Source organism: Pararge aegeria, chromosome 1 (genome assembly GCF_905163445.1).
Source record: "Pararge aegeria chromosome 1, ilParAegt1.1, whole genome shotgun sequence".
NCBI lineage: Eukaryota > Metazoa > Arthropoda > Insecta > Lepidoptera > Nymphalidae > Pararge > Pararge aegeria.
Window position 1 is genome coordinate 19,580,317 of NC_053180.1, and position 17,232 is coordinate 19,597,548.

The 17,232-nt window shown below is 35.2% G+C and overlaps 1 protein-coding gene across 3 annotated transcripts in view; it reads right to left on the reverse strand.

The window, feature by feature from the left end:
• Positions 1-611: 611 nt before the first annotated feature.
• Positions 612-17,232, reverse strand: part of LOC120628018 (protein madd-4) — a 292,600-nt gene continuing 275,979 nt past the window's right edge. For all 3 annotated transcript variants that reach the window (XM_039898237.1, XM_039897428.1, XM_039896608.1), the window contains 9 exons: positions 16,230-16,333; positions 15,813-15,919; positions 10,608-10,700; positions 9,790-10,058; positions 9,574-9,682; positions 8,331-8,487; positions 5,964-6,109; positions 2,244-2,403; positions 612-1,127 (listed from right to left, as the gene is read on the reverse strand). In XM_039898237.1, the coding sequence (XP_039754171.1) occupies positions 1,021-1,127; positions 2,244-2,403; positions 5,964-6,109; positions 8,331-8,487; positions 9,574-9,682; positions 9,790-10,058; positions 10,608-10,700; positions 15,813-15,919; positions 16,230-16,333 (1,252 nt within the window). In that variant the 3' untranslated portion in view covers positions 612-1,020. The remainder of the gene's footprint in view (positions 1,128-2,243; positions 2,404-5,963; positions 6,110-8,330; positions 8,488-9,573; positions 9,683-9,789; positions 10,059-10,607; positions 10,701-15,812; positions 15,920-16,229; positions 16,334-17,232) is intronic.

Sequence of the window (17,232 nt, forward strand, 5' to 3'; positions counted from 1 at the left end):
TTAACGATCGTAGTCCTTGATTAGTAATTTTACCCTCCAATATTGGAGTTAAATATTAAAAATTTAATCCAAGGTAAGTCCTGACATTCAAGACAGTCCAAAAATGATTGCGCAAGGCATAGATATAATTTAACCCCATATTAGCAGCTACGTCTGAGTAACAGAAGTAATTGGAAGTAAGTAATCCCCGGTTGGTGCAAGTGGGTTTCAGTTATGTACACCATAATTGGTACCAAAGTTAAGACTTTACCTGATCTTCATAACTATGCTTACAGTGCTACCACGACTAGAAACTATTTCGTGCTCATAACAGACCAGTCCGTTTTGCGTTACACACATTTTCTTAACGGTCAAATTTTACGACACGCTCACGATACCAATTACAAAAAATATTCGCCTAAACGCTGCAAAATTGAATCACATACAAAACTAAAAAATAAGTATTTGGATTAAATAAAAAATGGCACTAAAAATAATTGCACGTTACACAAAAATCACACATTTGTTAAACCTTACACAGACAAAAGAAGGAATGTTTTTAGTTTGTCAACTATTACAGATACAAAAAAAAATATTAAAATCGCATTGGTTTAAATTACTTCAGAAAAAAAAGTCAGTTATAAAAAAAAAAAAACTATTCATATAAGCCGGGTGACATTAAAGTGTTCACGATCAGTCGTTGCTATACATTTTATATGAATATGTTTACACTGTTTGTTGTGAAACAGTCTTCATATAAAGTGTTAGAGCAAAATGGACCTTAATCACCATGTCTTAACGCTTAAATTCAATACTCTTACAGCAGATTGAAACAATAAAATCACCTGTTCAGAATATACGGCTCTAAAGCGAAGAACATTAGGTCTGTTTTGCTCTGATTTAACAGTGTTTTGATACACATAAAAAGGTTACTGATGCATCTTGACACAATGCACCTTTGAATCCGTTATTCACACCTAGAGCCTCTCCAACGATTCCAATAAATTGTCCCATTTAATTTAATTAATTTAATTGATCAGCTTAATCCTCGCAGGTCTTGCAACACTGCTCCTTGTAACGTCGTAAGGCGCACATGTTCATCGCGCGAACGTTTTCACAATACCGCGACATGTCCCTGCAGACTCCATCTGTCAGATTAGATCCATGGCAATATTTTAAATGCAAAATTGTAACTTTGTGTTTATTATCTATGTTAGATTTAATGCCGTGCCGATCTTACTGAAATTGAATACATAGCTTTTATCCCGGAGACGGGCAAAGGATCCCACGGAGTTAAAATATTTTGCTAGCCATATACATCTTGACAGCTACACCGATCTTGACACAATTTTGCGTAGATATAGTATTGCCATATGTAGCCTGGAAAATATGTAATATTCTGTGAGGGAGCAATATCCCCCTGTTCTGCCCCCGCAAACCATCACGGCACTATTAAAAAACCAAAAATAAAGCGGGCTAAGTCGCTAGCAACAACTAATGGGCTTGTAAACGACCTAAAGTAAAAAAAAAAGGATTTGGTTTTAAATAACGTTACACGTATTGAGATAAATTACAATTGATTGATTTATTTAAAAAAAAAACCCCGCTTCATCAAGATGAATATAAATTGCATATGCAAAGGTTGTACATATTTATTTAAACATCTTTATTGCGTAGGATAGGATAAATTAAGAAAAATAATTAGAGGCAAAAGGCGACCTTATTAGTGATCACTTAAAGTGATCTCTTTCAGATTACCTAAACGAACGGAATATAAATGAAAGACAGGAAATCGCAATTACAAAAAAACAATAATAAAGGTACACACTGAAGTACATACTATTAATAACTAATATTTTAAATATTAAAAGAGAAAAAATAAATATAAAATATATAAAAATATATGCAATTGTATATATTCCTAGATACTTACTATACTCGTAGATATATAAATGCATATATACAAACAACATAATTATAATGACAAATTGTGATGCCTAAAACGGCCTTTGAAAATAGCTAGGGATTTAGAGCGACGAATATAATCAGGAAGTGCATTCCACAGCGTTGCAGCTTTTATAGGGAAGGATTCCGAGTAACATTGAGACTTACATTTCATCATTCTGGGAATATTCGTAGCAGATCCTTGGAACCGACACGGGCCAAGGAAATTAAAGATTAAAATACAGGATTGAAAGGACATACATACATAAATAGTACATAATTTAAAAATACATTTAAACTTGCTACACAATATAACTCACTTTTAATGCAAGTCGTCTGTCGGCAGTCCCTTACGACGTTAGGTCGCGCGTGCGAACACGCGGCGGCCGGACGCTCGCGCCGTCGCGTCGCGCGGCGACCTGCGCGCCATACGCAGCGCAACACGCGGTGTTGCCTGCCTTGGCCGCAGGGACCTTTGCACTGCGGGCAACACTCATTATATCTAACCTAACATACAGAGCACAGGTGTTACGTTAGAATGAGAAGTCGTAGTCCAATAGGCTGTCATTCCTTCTTCGATAAAAATCTACAAAGTAAATTTTCTTTCAAGCAACAATTAAAATTAATCCAATAATAAAACAGCTTGAATACCAAGACCATGTGGCGGAATATTAATTTCTATAGGGGTTCGTTTATTGTTTATCTTCTGTCTGGCGTGTGAGTTACATAACATTTTTAGATATATTAAGTATTATTTGTTATTATTAGAATATTGCATTATTTGTATTATTGGTTATATACGGAATAGCATAAGATTAATATTGATATGGCATCGTGTAAAATGCAAAAGGTTGTAAAGTTATTTTTTTTTGTATTTTTAATTTGAATAATCATTAAATTAATTTATTAAATAAGGCAGCTGTTTTAGTTATTTTCGTGACATCACCTGGACTAGGGTTTCAGCTGAAAATCAGCGCTTAGTATCTTTATGCCTGGAGCCTTTTACTAGGTTGTGCCACACATTACAAGCTTTATCCTGGCGCTTCTTCTATATATGTAATGGTAATTCTATATATATATAAAAGAGAAAGTGTGTGGATATGTTCCGTATAGGCTCCGAAACGGCTGGACCGATTTCAATGAAACTTTCAGGGAATCGCCGGATTGACCTGGCAAGTAATCCTGTAAAGTTTGGTGACGATCGGAGCACTCCTATTTTTGAACTGTCAAACTGTCAAATACAGCTTTTATTTACTATGATGATATTCTATTGTTGGGTGTACATGGGTGTAGATAATGATCTTCACCCGTTCGAGAAGAGAATAGAAGAGAATGAATACGGAGAGAAATAAATGATTTAATATATTATGAGACTTAAATTAAAAATTTAATGATGTAAGTTTATTGTTTAAATAAAATAAAGCAAAATCTAGCCCGGCGAAGCGGGCTGGGTACGCTAGCACGTAGTCTGGTAGCACCTAAAATTACTACCTGCTCATTAGCACGTCGTAAATTGTAATGCGTTGAATAATGTTTTAATAAAGATATTTCTTTCTTTCTATCTGTCCAACTGTGGATTGGTAGACTTCACACGCCATAAAGAACATTATAGAGAACTCTCAGGCGTGCAGGTTTCCTCGAGATGTTTTCTTTCAATGATAAAGCTAATTTTGAAAAGTTAAAGTAAAATGCCAGGGATTTAACTCAGCCCACCAGAAAAGTGGGCCGAAGTGTTAACGACCAGACTACTACCACTCTAACTAGTACAATAATGTAATCTTTCCCTTATTACATCTTTGTACAATATCACTTTTACCTTACAGTTGCCACTGTTAGAAGTATTGCAAAATTCAAAATTCATTTATTTCAAGTAGGCCCAGCTTATAAGCACTTTTAAAACATCAAGTCAGTCTGTAGTGACTCTACAACCGTATAAAGGAGCACATACATATTGCACAAAGTCAAGTTCTTTCATATCATACCCATATTAAAGGAGTTATGAAATAACATGTAATCCGCCATTTTGTAGTGGCGGCCATCTTGGACCGATTTTAATCAAACATTGCTAAGAACAATCCCGACCAAATCATCTCTCAAAATAAAAAAAACATACTATACATTCCTTCTCGTAGAAGAGAGGGAGTTAGAGCACACATCTCATCTTTTCTCTTGTTAGTGATACTGGGGGCAATGGCGTAGTGTGTTTTCCGATTTTCTAATCGGTTTTAACCGGTATCATAAACTTGATGCTTGTCATTTGGCGCCATTTCTATTTCCGTGGCATGGTATCGGTTTCAAGCTTAGGACCACACAGAACATAACGCTCACCGCTGCCGCAGGAGATCGTTACACACTCTTTGGATGAGTCCCATAACGATTCTAAGAAATGCGTGTAAATTTTCGATTGTGTTTGTCAATCGGGTTTTAAACCCGTTTTTTCTTCTTCTTTTTAGAGGCTTTTGTCATGCCTGCACGGCACAACATACTTTGCCAATGTCGCGTAGATAACTTGAAGAAAACATGACGGAAGTTGATAGGTTTTTCATGAGCCTTTTGAGGATCTTCCGAGTTAGATTCGTAGCCGTACTTTTCTTTGTACATTTAATATGTTCTTAGGAGCCATAATCAATTAAATATTCCACACGCACCTGCTATGTCCAAATCGATGAAAATCAAATTTCACATTTTCATACGTTTCGCTTTAACTCACCATGTACTGGTCTAACAACATTGCAGTACCTACTTGTTGCTAACTTGCTAAGCTTATAATGTGACACCGTAGCTCTCGTAGTGCGCTACGCTGTTTAAATCTCGTCGCACTAGACGTAGCAAATCCGCATGTTATTTGAGTTTTCGTGTTTATTCGTACACCGTAGCGAGAATGTTTACATGCTACGAAATCGGATTAAATATTATGCCAAGTTCGAAGGCGCTACTTCTAATGCTAACTTATTTGAAGCTGCCTGAGAGCTAGATTTCTCGTAGAACTGAGGCGATTATACAATGAAGTGATGAATGCAGCCTTTATAATAGGTAATTGTCTTCTACGTGGGCTTCAAATACATCTCGTTAAAGTCAAAAGCAAAGTCAAATATTTCTTTATTCAAATAGACACATAGATGGCACTTTTGATGCGTGCATCACATGTAAAATATGACATAGAAGTGAGTTGATGGCGATAACTAAATTCTTCAACTTAAAACATAAGCTACGAGGGATCCAAAATTAGAGATAAGCTTGTGCACGTACTGATATTGTATACTTTTTTTTTGGAACTTATATGTATGGATCCTATAGTTTTTAACTCTTTTTGAATCTTTGTTTTTATATTTTTCCGTATACCAACGGGACCCTTACAATAAATCTCCGCTGTCCATCCGTATGTCTATCAGCAATACAGCTATTTTATAAAAAGTAATGGTTGGAATTTTTCACAGAATGTGTGTCTACCACCATTTTTTACAAGAAAGAAAGAAAAAATCGTCTTAAATAGTGATAACACTATCACTGTTTATTATCACTGTCTTTATTATCATTTGTGTAAAATGTTACATACGAGTATGTGTAATAAATTTGTTTAAAAACATAATGTGTGACAAAGGAGCTGGCTCAGTATAGCTGCATAATACAAAGCTCAGCACTGGTTTTCAGCCAGTTATAATAACAAAATAAAAAAAGGGACATGACATACAAGAAATGTGTTATGTTTTGTGTTCTCTTTCCGAACACAATAATGACAGTACTCTGTAGTGTTTTATATTGCATGGTGATACGGAACCCTGCGTGTGGGAAATGCTTTATGTTTATATTTTAAAGGCGAGTGAAGTCAATCCGAAATTATGACCTGTTGTGTGCCGTGTGGTGCCTACCATCAACTGAGATCACCGAGCCGTCTGCCCAGCGTGGTGATTATGGGTAAACCCTACCGTTGTCTAGCCATGTGTCTAGCAGTGAACTGCTGTAGCCTATTGATTGATTGAACTAAGCCAGGATTGTAGTGCCCTGATGCCAGTAAAGAGATGATGAAGTTCGTGGCTCACCTTACTCCAAGGTCCAACAGCCCACACTGGCTTGCAGGTCTGTGACTCTCTCTTGGTCTTGTCAGGGTGTCTGCTGTACACGCATGACGCATCGGGCACCACCGTCCCGTTTTCAGCCACGCACTCCACGCGCCGACGGACTATAGCTGTAGAAATACCAAAGATTCCTGGACTGGGATTGGAAACTACATTTTTCGTTAAGCATATTCAGTGACCCGCTATTAGAATAAAATCAGTCTCAGTTGTCAATAAATGATGCCATTGTAATAATGAAAATGAGAAAAAACATTATGCAAAAAAAGTTAAAACTTTTAATTAATTATTTAACTAGCACGTACAAAGCAGTCCGTGCTTTTTTGTAAAAAAAATAATCGTGCCACCAAAAAGTAAACTCAATTTATTATTATTATTAAACTCTTTATTTGTATACCAATATAATAAAAACAGAAAGATAAAGAAAGAAGTAGAATACATGAGGCGGCCTTATCGCTTAATAGCGATCTCCGCCAGGCAACCTTCTTATTAGGAAAAAAGAAGAGGACAAAAGACTGCAGGTGGTACAAATTTTTAAAATACGTACATGCGAATAACTACTTACTAATACATGTCTCAAAGTACATAATATAATTAATAAGTATAAAAATAAACTAATGTGCTGACTATGGATAATACAATAATACTAAGATTGTTAAGTGTTAATAAACGTTTTGTTTTCATTACTAGTTTATGGCACTATGACTGCCTCGTTGGTCTTGTTAGAATGATTAGCTATGACAACAAGATCCTGGGTTCAATTCCCGAGTTAGGAAATTAGCGGTGCCAATCCCTGTGCCTCGGAGGTCAGGTTTAACCGTCGGCCGCAGTTATTATCAATAACTTGTGACAACAGTTTTTAAAGTCCACCACCCTGCATTGGAACAGCGTGGTGGTTCTATGCTCTTAATCCACCTTTCCTATGAAAGAGAAGGCCTGTTCCAAGTAGTGGAACGCTAATAGGCTGCGGATTATGATGAAGATGACTATTTTTTGTCAGTAATCAAAAAGTGAGACACAATTGCAATGTAAATATATAAATAAACTACAACAATATACACATCACCGTTTAGCCCAAAAGTGAGCGTACCTTGTGTTATGGGTACTAAGATAGCTGATGAATATTATTATGAATATCTTTGTAAATAAATACTGAAAATTTACAGATAAACATCCATACACTAAAAACATTCATGTTCATCACACACACATTTTTCCACTTTTGGGAATCGAACCCAAGGCCTTGGACCTAGAAAGCAGAGTCACTGCCAACTGCGCCAGTCGGCTGTCAAACCATATTATTAATACTTCATCATCATCATCTCAACCAATTGACGTCCACTGCTGGACATAGGTCTTTTGTAGGGAGTTCCACAATGCACCGTCATGGGCCGCTTGCCTCCAACGGCTCCCAGCTACTCGCCTGATGTCATCTGTCCACCTCGTTTGGGGCCGACCTACGCTGCGTTTACCGGTGCGGGGTCGCCATTCCAGCACCTTAAAACCCCAACGTCCATCGGTTCTCCGAGCTATGTGCCCCGCCCATTGCCACTTCAGCTTCGCAACTCGCTGAGCTATGTCGGTAACTCTAGTTCTTCTACGGATCTCCTCATTTCTGATTTGATCACGTAGAGATACTCCTAACATAGCTCTCTCCATCGCCCGCTGAGTGACTCTGAGCCTTCTTATGAGACCCATAGTTAGCGACCATGTCTCTGATCCGTAAGTCATCACTAGCAACACGCACTCTTCGAAGACTTTAGTCTTCAGGCACTGGGGGATTTTGGAGAAGATGTCACGAAGTTTCCCGAACGCTGCCCATCCGAGTTGGATTCGGCGGTTTACCTCTTTCTCGAAATTGGACCTACCTAACTGGATCGTGTGTCCTAGGTATATATACTCGTCTACAATTTCGAGTGCAGAGCTCCCAATAATTATTGGGTGGAGCGGAACATGAGCGTTAGACATAATTTTCGTCTTGCTCATGTTCATACGAAGGCCCACCTGTTGAGAAACTCTGCTGAGGTCATTAAGCATCGCATTAAGGTCTTCCAGAGTCTCTGCCATTATGACTACATCGTCGGCAAACCGAAGTTGAGTGATGTACTCGCCGTTAATGTTGATGCCAAGCCCGTTCCAATCCAGAAAATTAAAAACGTCCTCCAACCCTTTAACTCCTCCAAATCTTTGTACGAATGGAGAAAAGAAAGCCACAGCCCCTAGTCCCCGGCAGCCCCGCTATTCCTGGCTCTTAATACTTGCAACCATATAATTAACTACATTATTAAAAGCCTACTTGGGGCCGAAAATTGAAATTTAGTTAGGTAATCTCACCAATTCCACTCGGCGAACATCGCGGCAGTGACCAGGCCGAAGTCCTCCAAGTTGCGCAACCGTTGCTCGCACAGTCGCGCAAAACAGTGGGCGCTGTGAGTCCCCTCGATGTACAATCATCGGTCTCAACTATCTTTGTTTGGTTTGATATTTTATGCTAGATGGACAAGAAACATTTTTTAACAAAAAATTAAAACTGAAATGAATTATAAGAGTTTTGATAAAATCTAATTTTCGTTACTTCTCCATGTTGCATTGAAAGAAATAAAGCACAATATAAGCAAAATATGCTTTTAGATTTTCACAAATCCTTTAGTTTCTATAAATTTCCTTCCAGGTCTACAAATAGTGCTATAGTAGACAGTTTCATTGAGTTTAGTTTAATAATTTGCGTACAACAATATTAGCACAAATAGTTTGTTGAGAATATTTGTTATTATTAACAAACTCAGCAAGTTTCGGGTGAGCACGTAACATATTGAAAAATTTCACCCAAAGTAATAATTAAATATGGCGTATAATTAAAATTTTCATATTCGTGTAATATTGGAAAAGTTCGCCGGGGCTCTTGGTACGAATAGTTTCACAAAGTTTCTTGGCTTGGAAATTTCTATTCATTAAATTCGAATCTGGATCAGCTCTGAATAACAGGCTTAATGAAAGCAGACGTGAAGCTAACATGAACATTTTTCTAAAGTTTTGAAAAGTAGGCTCAATTTGGAGTGTGGTGAATAAAAGGAAAAAAAATCTATTAAATTCGGTCCTGGAGCAATTAGTGAAAATACACTACATCTAAATATAAAAATAAAATTCAATGAAACCAAGTTTATACTGCTTTTATGCGATTCTGATTTAAGATTCAAAGGACGTGTTAATGGACGGGCCATTTGTACTATAAAGGCCAAAAATTTATCTGATCTGTATAGAGCCACAAAATATTAGTAGCAAGGATGATATTAAGAGCCTTGATTAGTTCATCATTGTTACGTCCTATATTGTCTATGCAGAAATAAAGTTAAAGGCTTTTGTACAGAGCATGTGTTGATCAGAAGCTATCTTTAAAAGTGGTCAAATAATGCATTAAAATTATTAAAGAAATTTTAGACATAGAAATAAAAAACGACGGTAAAAACTAAGAGCCTTATAAACGTCTAATATTTAAGAAATCTAATAAAGATGCAAATAAATAAAAAAATATAATAAACGTCGGAATAATTCATTAATGTACCCTTGTAATACTTACTTGACAAACTGCACCTCTAATTTGGTGACCGGACTGACCACATTGGCCACTACACGTTGACCATTCTGTGGTCATCCATACGTAATCATTTACATCTGATGGTGGTATCCTAAAAACATGATAAAAGCTATTTTGACGCTTCGAATTCTATTTTATTTTAATCATCTTATAAGATTGAAAATAACTGTCAACTTGTACTTAATTAATAAATATTACCAGTTATCTGTAGACTCGGTTGTTAAATCAACCAAATCTCCAATCCCTTCTTTAAGACTCTCCATTCTATCTTCTTCAATAGTATTTCTATTAAAATCTTCATTAACGATAATGATATCAGAGTCATCGTCTTCTGGAAACACTATCTGTTTATCTTCAAGGTTTACAATTTGTGCTTGGATCGGGTTCCCGTAGTTTTGGTACATAATCACTGGATCAACCATTCTTTGACCTCTTGAATTCCCAATGCGCTGGAAATTCCAAAACATCTGAACATATCAATTAAAAATGTCCTTGAACTCTTGAGGGTTATCTTTTTGATAAAATATTAGGTAAAATGATTTATGTTACTTAGAGACTGCATGCCTAAAATGCAATATATGAATTTAAAATTTTATAAAAACATGAAGGCGATTCCTTGCGATGTTCTGCGATTTAAATTTTAGCTGGGGTGACAGTTATTGTATTTTTAAATATCGAACAGGGAAATTCTATTTATACAACCTTACCATAATATCTATTAAGTTCTACAACAATTCTATACACAATGTTTACATTATTGTAAAGTGTACAACACAAGTACCCTGTTAAAAATAAAAGTGGGAAAAAATCAATCAAATAATACGTAAGGGAATTAGTTACAAGATTATTTTCTCCCTCCTTCCATGATTAATAAAAAGATTCACCAAACCTTTTGATAAAGTCTTATACAAAAACCACCAAGTCAAGTTCCATGAATACATGCGATGATAAAATATGGAGAATAATAATTGAATTTCGTGTCCCATGATCCATGCTCTATTCTGGTAACGGCTCACCTGTAGTTGCATTACTAGGTAATGTAGGCACGGTAAAAGCCTAGAGGCACCGTTCCGTTTTGGCGGAAGCATCTGAGATGACACTGCAGTCTTCTGTAGATATTATCCGCGGCAGCGTGCGAAAATATATGTTTTTAATTTAGTGTTGGACAAATCGTTATGATAACCGATGAGTATAACGAACAAAAACTTTTTCAAGAACTATAAGTAGACACAAATTATACCGTGATTGGTTTAGCTTATCCAGCCTAATCCCCCCATCCCCTGGCTCTCTATGAACTGGATATTATGCATTATAGATCCAAGTTGTTAGTAGTCTGATTGGATGGCCAACTTTGAAGGCCAGGTGGTTAGATTCCGCGTTTACTAATTCTATTTTCTCCTGAGGGTGGGGAACTTCTACAGCTATTGATAACCTAAGCTTCAATCATTTATTTATGTGTTAAGTACCAAAAATTAAAACTATCGTAAAAACGGGCAGGCCACCATGTTTTTACACAAGCCTGCTATCCCCATATTGGAAAAGAGACCTCTATCCAGCATGTATTGCAGCATTAATTATTATGCTTATAAATTAGAAAAATATAAGAATAGACCTTTTCAATATAATTGTAGTATAGCACCATTAGTTGACCGTATAAAAAAATTATAATTCAATTTGTTAATTGTCCCAAATTGACCTGCAACCTGGAATCTCTAGAGTATCGAGAAGATGTCAGAGTCCAGAGAGTTGCCTGCTAAGATTCCACCATCTCTTGACTCTTACCGAACCTCTTGCTGTGAAAATCAATGCATACCCAATACCAACATCCGTGATGCCAGATTATTTCTGTTACATTCTTTCATCTACTCCGTTTCCTCAAAACTATGGGTTGTTCAAGGGGCGGATAAATTTTCTCAAAAACCGGCAACGCATTCATGGATCCTCTACTACTACATATAATGTTCATGGATGGCGGTAATCACTTAATGTATTTAAAAAAAATAAGCATCAATTACTACAAAAAAAGCCAATTTGTAAATTCAATACCAGCAAATTCGTGTTTGTTTTAAATTGAATACCACTACTTAGTTATTCATAATTAACTCTTCGTATTTATAACTAAGATTATAATAAACATGAAGTAAATTATGAATAACAAATTAAGGTAATCAAGGAAATAAAGGAAGTCTGAGTAGATTTAATAATGGAGATGTTACTAGCTTATATGAAGCTACGCGATTTGGATAGGAATAATTTATCGATATTTTTAAGTACTGTTTTAACGATTCATGTCGGGTAACGTATTACAATTGTGTATGTGTGTCAGTTACAATGATTTGCTATCTACAGTGATCCGGCTAAGTTCAACAATAAAATGGCAGTAAACTTTATAGCCGTCTTTTACGATCTAATAAAATTATTATTGAATGTACATTATATACTAGGGAGCACTAAAGAAAAGGTCAAGGGTTCGGAGGGACTGAAGATTTTTTTTTAATTTCATAGTATCATGATAAATTGGGGAAATGGTTTTCTAAAAATGTTTCTTTTTACATTTTAATTTTATTCTTTCTTTGTTTGTTATCACGATATTGAATAACAAAGATGATATATAATTACTATTACTGACGACGAATAAAGTCAGAATTAAGAAAAACAAAGCAAACAAAAGTATGATTTCAAAGTTAATAGTAAGTAGCTTTTTCACGTAATTTACGTTAACAGCCTCTTGTGAGGCTCACATGATTATTTGGGGGAACGCATAGTTCCAGTAGACTATAGTTTTGGAAATTGTGTTATTATTTTGATGGGATTTTGAGAGAAAGAAAATAGAAAGTGAGTTTTAAATCAAAATAATTTCATAAATTTTATGGCAATGTTTAAAATGTATCAGTTGCTTATACAATATATTTTAAAGTTAAGCTTAAGTTTTTAGATGTTATTTGATGTCTGTTCAAAAAAAGAATGAGATACTTTTCATAGTTCAGCCTACTCTTCTTTAGACACAGTTTGAACTGTGGAAAGTTTTAAGACTGATTGTAGAATATGATCACGTCTTGAAACTTCGAGGATGGTTGTGTCCATTGCTCACTGAGTGACTAAACTTCTTATGAGGCTCGTATTAAGCGACCATGTTGCTTTATATAATAAACCATAATAATGAAGAATAGCAGGTGTTCTGCTTTTATAGTCGTCCGTTTGTGAAGACGCTTGTTACATCAACTGCATAATATACGTGTCAATCTTGCATGACGTTTCGGAATGATACCAAGAAGCTTTCGTAATTATAAACACCTTCAACTATTTGGGACTTTTATCCAACACGTATATGTCAGCCCCATCATCCCTTAAGTAATAACAAAACTTAGTAATATTGGATAGAAGCAGGCGTTACTTTGCGGAAATCCATGATATATTATCAAAATTAAGCTTAATTTGCTATACTCCGCGAAAAGCAGGAGAATTTGTGTGGTGTAATTTATAATTTCTTCAATCCTTATACCCCACACCAAACAGATCTTCGGCAATATACCCTCTACGCACGTTTCGCTCCGAAACCGGAGCATCATCAGGAGATGTTGACTTTACAATGAATAATTGTTAAGACTTAACAATTATTCATAATAATTTTCATTTCATAATTTATAGCAAATTAAGCTTAATTTTGATAAAACTTAGTAATTAAAATAATACCTACTATTTTAAAAATGTAATAGATACAACCTGCCTACAGAAAAATATCTATACAACGCACAAGAAAATTGCAGTTGTCGGTTTTTTATTCCACTACAAGTTAGCCCTTAACTGCAATCTCACCTGGTGATAAGTGATGATGCAGTCAGATTGGTAGCTGGCTAACCTGTTAGCGAGTATGGTAGTCATACCCCTAATCGGTTTCTACACGACATACATATATAGTATGTATTGAGTGCTACAGTATAGCAATATATAAATAAATTGAATGGAATTGAATTGAAATAAATAAAGATGTTAGGTAGTAACTTATTATATATAAGTATGCACTAATTCAAAATCTCAGTTACTCGAAATAAAAGATTACTATCATTATAACTAACTTCTCTCATAAGACATTGGCGAGACAACATAAACTTATACTCAACAATAGTTAAAATATTGTGTTGTAGAGTAGATAACAGTTAAAGATAATGGGAATAAAAGGTTTTGAGTGCATACATTTTTTATGATCGATGCTCTATCTGGATATTTGTATACCTGGAAAATATTTCCATTTCGTTGTAATACAGAAATTTCAAGCAACACCTGGCTTTGCTATTTGTATTGAAAGAATGCAAACGTATATAACGTTTATTGGAAAGGAGAGTACTAAGTAAGAGTAGTAAGTAATCTTGTACCTTGGAAGAGTCGCAAATGTGACGTTACTGATAAAACAATAAACACACGGACTAAATTGTGAGCGAACGCACGTTACTCATAATCCTTAAAAACAATATGATACGTCACATATATTAAATCGAGGACAACCCTGACCTAAAAGACTCGTGTAGAATTCGTTTGTTTTCCTTCAAGTATTTTATAAGAAATTTCAGAGAGAATCAAGAAAATCTCTTAAAGTCTTTATAACACCAGGCATGCTTTCTGCTTTCCAACTTATTCTATATTCATTCCTCGTAACGGAGATTTAGTATTTTCATTTGTGTCGGAGTTAAAATACTTCGTGCCGATATTACGTTCGGTTATGATAATTTTTATAGTGGCAATTTATTGTCAATTTGGTGATCTAGACCGGTTTTATTGGACGGAGCTATTGTTATGAAAATGTGGTTTAATATTGGTTTTCGATTTATACGCCTAGTTTGTGAAATTGCTATTAATATAGCATTGTTTTTATAATTATTCATTCATGCCAGTCGCTATTGTAGTATAATAATAATGAACCAACAATATAAAAGCGCAATTTTTTGGTAATATCACGAAATACTATAAGTGACTTAATTATTAGAACATATGAATAAGACGTTATCATCGTTTTTACAGTGAGATGATGAGCGCTTCTTTCTTTAAAGAGATAAATGCATGTTATGTAGACATCGTGATATATCCCATATTCAGATATCAACGTCTTATGCTAGGTCTAAGGGCTCGTATTTCATACGACTCGAATGCTCAGTAACTTTACTCTGCTCTACTTCGCTGCTTTGGTCTTCTCATGACAATAATAAGACAAGTAATCTGTACATTTCCTTATCCAGCGTTATGTGGGTTCGGACCAAACGTTTTCTTCAAATTTTAAAACAGACTTATTGTTTTGTTTTTGCTATATTGCTTACGACCGACCGCCTCTTTAACAGTAAGACCTTCTCTGAGAAGGTTTCTGTTATTATTATTCCCTTTCATTTTCATTTTACAGATTTTGTAATTCTATAAATAAAAAAGATTTTCGATTCGTCAGAATTTTGTTTCATCGGATTTGCGTTACGCCAGATTTTTGTTTTGATACTAAAATAACACCTCAAGGTCCGATAGATTAACTGCTCTGCGAGGAGAGGTGTTCAGGGTGTGTTAACTTAAATTTTCAAATTCAGACCGAGAACTTGTTGATAAAATAATCAAATACTTAATATTTTTATACAGGACCGAGGAGTCAAATCCAGGATCTGATCCTTAGTCGAAAATCCTAACCAGTAGACGACGAGTTAGTTTGCGATTTATTTTTATGTTGTCCTTGTACTTTTTAAGCTGGTACCTACGTTGTGAATAAAGTAACTATCAAGTAACAATTTCGGAGCGAAAGGTACGTAGAGGTACATTGCAGATCTGTTTGGTGTGGAATATAAAGATTGAAGAAATTATAAATTAGACCATACAGATGCTCCTGCTTTTCGCGGAGTATAGCAAATTAAGCTTAATTTTCATAATTTATCATGGAATACAGCAAATTAACGCCCACTTCTATCCAATGCTCTAACTTCGTCTGTATTGCTAAAAAAATTGAAATTTTCGAAATTCTATGTCCCTTGAACGGGATGTTCAAGGGACATTTTTTTTTACATATCATTGAAGTTAAAGTCTTAAAGTTACCATGTCGATTTGTCCATCAACAATTTTTAGTATTAAATAGTAGTTTAGTTTAACAACAAATACTAAGATAAAATATTATATGTGTATAGATTATGTATATATTTATTTATTTTTCAGAAACATATATTATAAAGTATGTTTTTTTCGGTTGGAATTCTCACCTCGTTCTCGTCGTAAATATCCCTTGCTTGTGAGTTGTAACTGGGAGATGCTTTGGTGCTAGTGGTCGGATTTCCGTACAGCGCGTCCCGGACTTTGTCGACTTTGCCTGGCGGATAATTAATATAACCTTATTGACTGCGACACTGTATAATACGAGTAAAAGAAGATACAAAAGAAAATTAGGAGTTTATTTATTTATTCGTAAGATACACCAGCAATGAATTGTAATAGCATTCATAGAAAAAAATATGTGTTAGAATTATAAATTCTGTGTAGTGCCATTAAAATATTAAATTTTAGGTGTATACATCGTCATCGCTATTATCTCCGGTCAAATCATGAAAAAAAAAAACTAAAATTTGTTTCAAAATGTTGACCAAAGCTTAAACGTGGAAACATACGTCCGGTTACTTTACCTTTCTGACGACTTTTATAGTTCTTCTTCTGGTCGGGTGGCCGTTGCTCGTGCGATTGATCGTCCGACCGTCCACCAATCATGGCGCGGTAACGCCCGTCCGCTCTGTGGACAACAACGCTTTGTTATATATCTTTAACGTTAATTTTAAGAATTGTGGTTTAGACGTTTGTTTTCTTTTTTTTAAATAACTTTTAGTTCGAGCTATCGGCGTTAACTTAGATGAAATTGCTCTTAGTCCATGTGCTATTTTTAAAGACCGACAACTTTTCAATATGTAATCCTAGTAACTTTAAAATCAAAAGCACTTTCATAATCTCAATGTTTAAAATCCAATTATAAATAGAAATAAACAATTTTAAGAGGATCTAGTTTTCTAGTCTCACAAGATAGAAAAATGAATGTTAAAATGTAAAATGTAAATTGTTGATGTTGGAAAAGAGCAACTGCTGAGTTTCTTGCCGGCTTCTTCTCGGTAGAATCTGCCTTCCAAACCGGTGGTAGAGTCAATACAAACAGACAGACTTGACGTTTCAAAAGTGCTTATATTAGGCCTACTTGAAATAAATTAATTTTGAATTTTGAATTTTTTTGAATTTAGTTATTTCGAGGTGAATTAATAAAGTTTCTAACTGGAATACAATTAATGTGAATTATCTGGAGTTTTGGGTCCCCAAAATCATAAATGCCAATGGTACTCCAAATGACTTTGGTCATATTAAGTGTTTATAAATCAATAGCATTATATTTGTCTCCTGTGATTTCCTTTTCAGCTGTTATTCTCCATCAATAAGCCAGTGTGTTGCATTAGGGGAAGAAACCAAGCAAATATACAGTCCCCTGATCGTTTATTTAAATTACCCAAATGCTGGTGGTTTGCCCCAAAATCGTGCCAGCAATATTATTAAAATTATGAGCCTGATATCGAACAAATAGGTACTTCTTATTGGTCTCACACGGAATCGTACTGGAATGCTAAATCGCTTGGCAGCACGTCTTTGTTG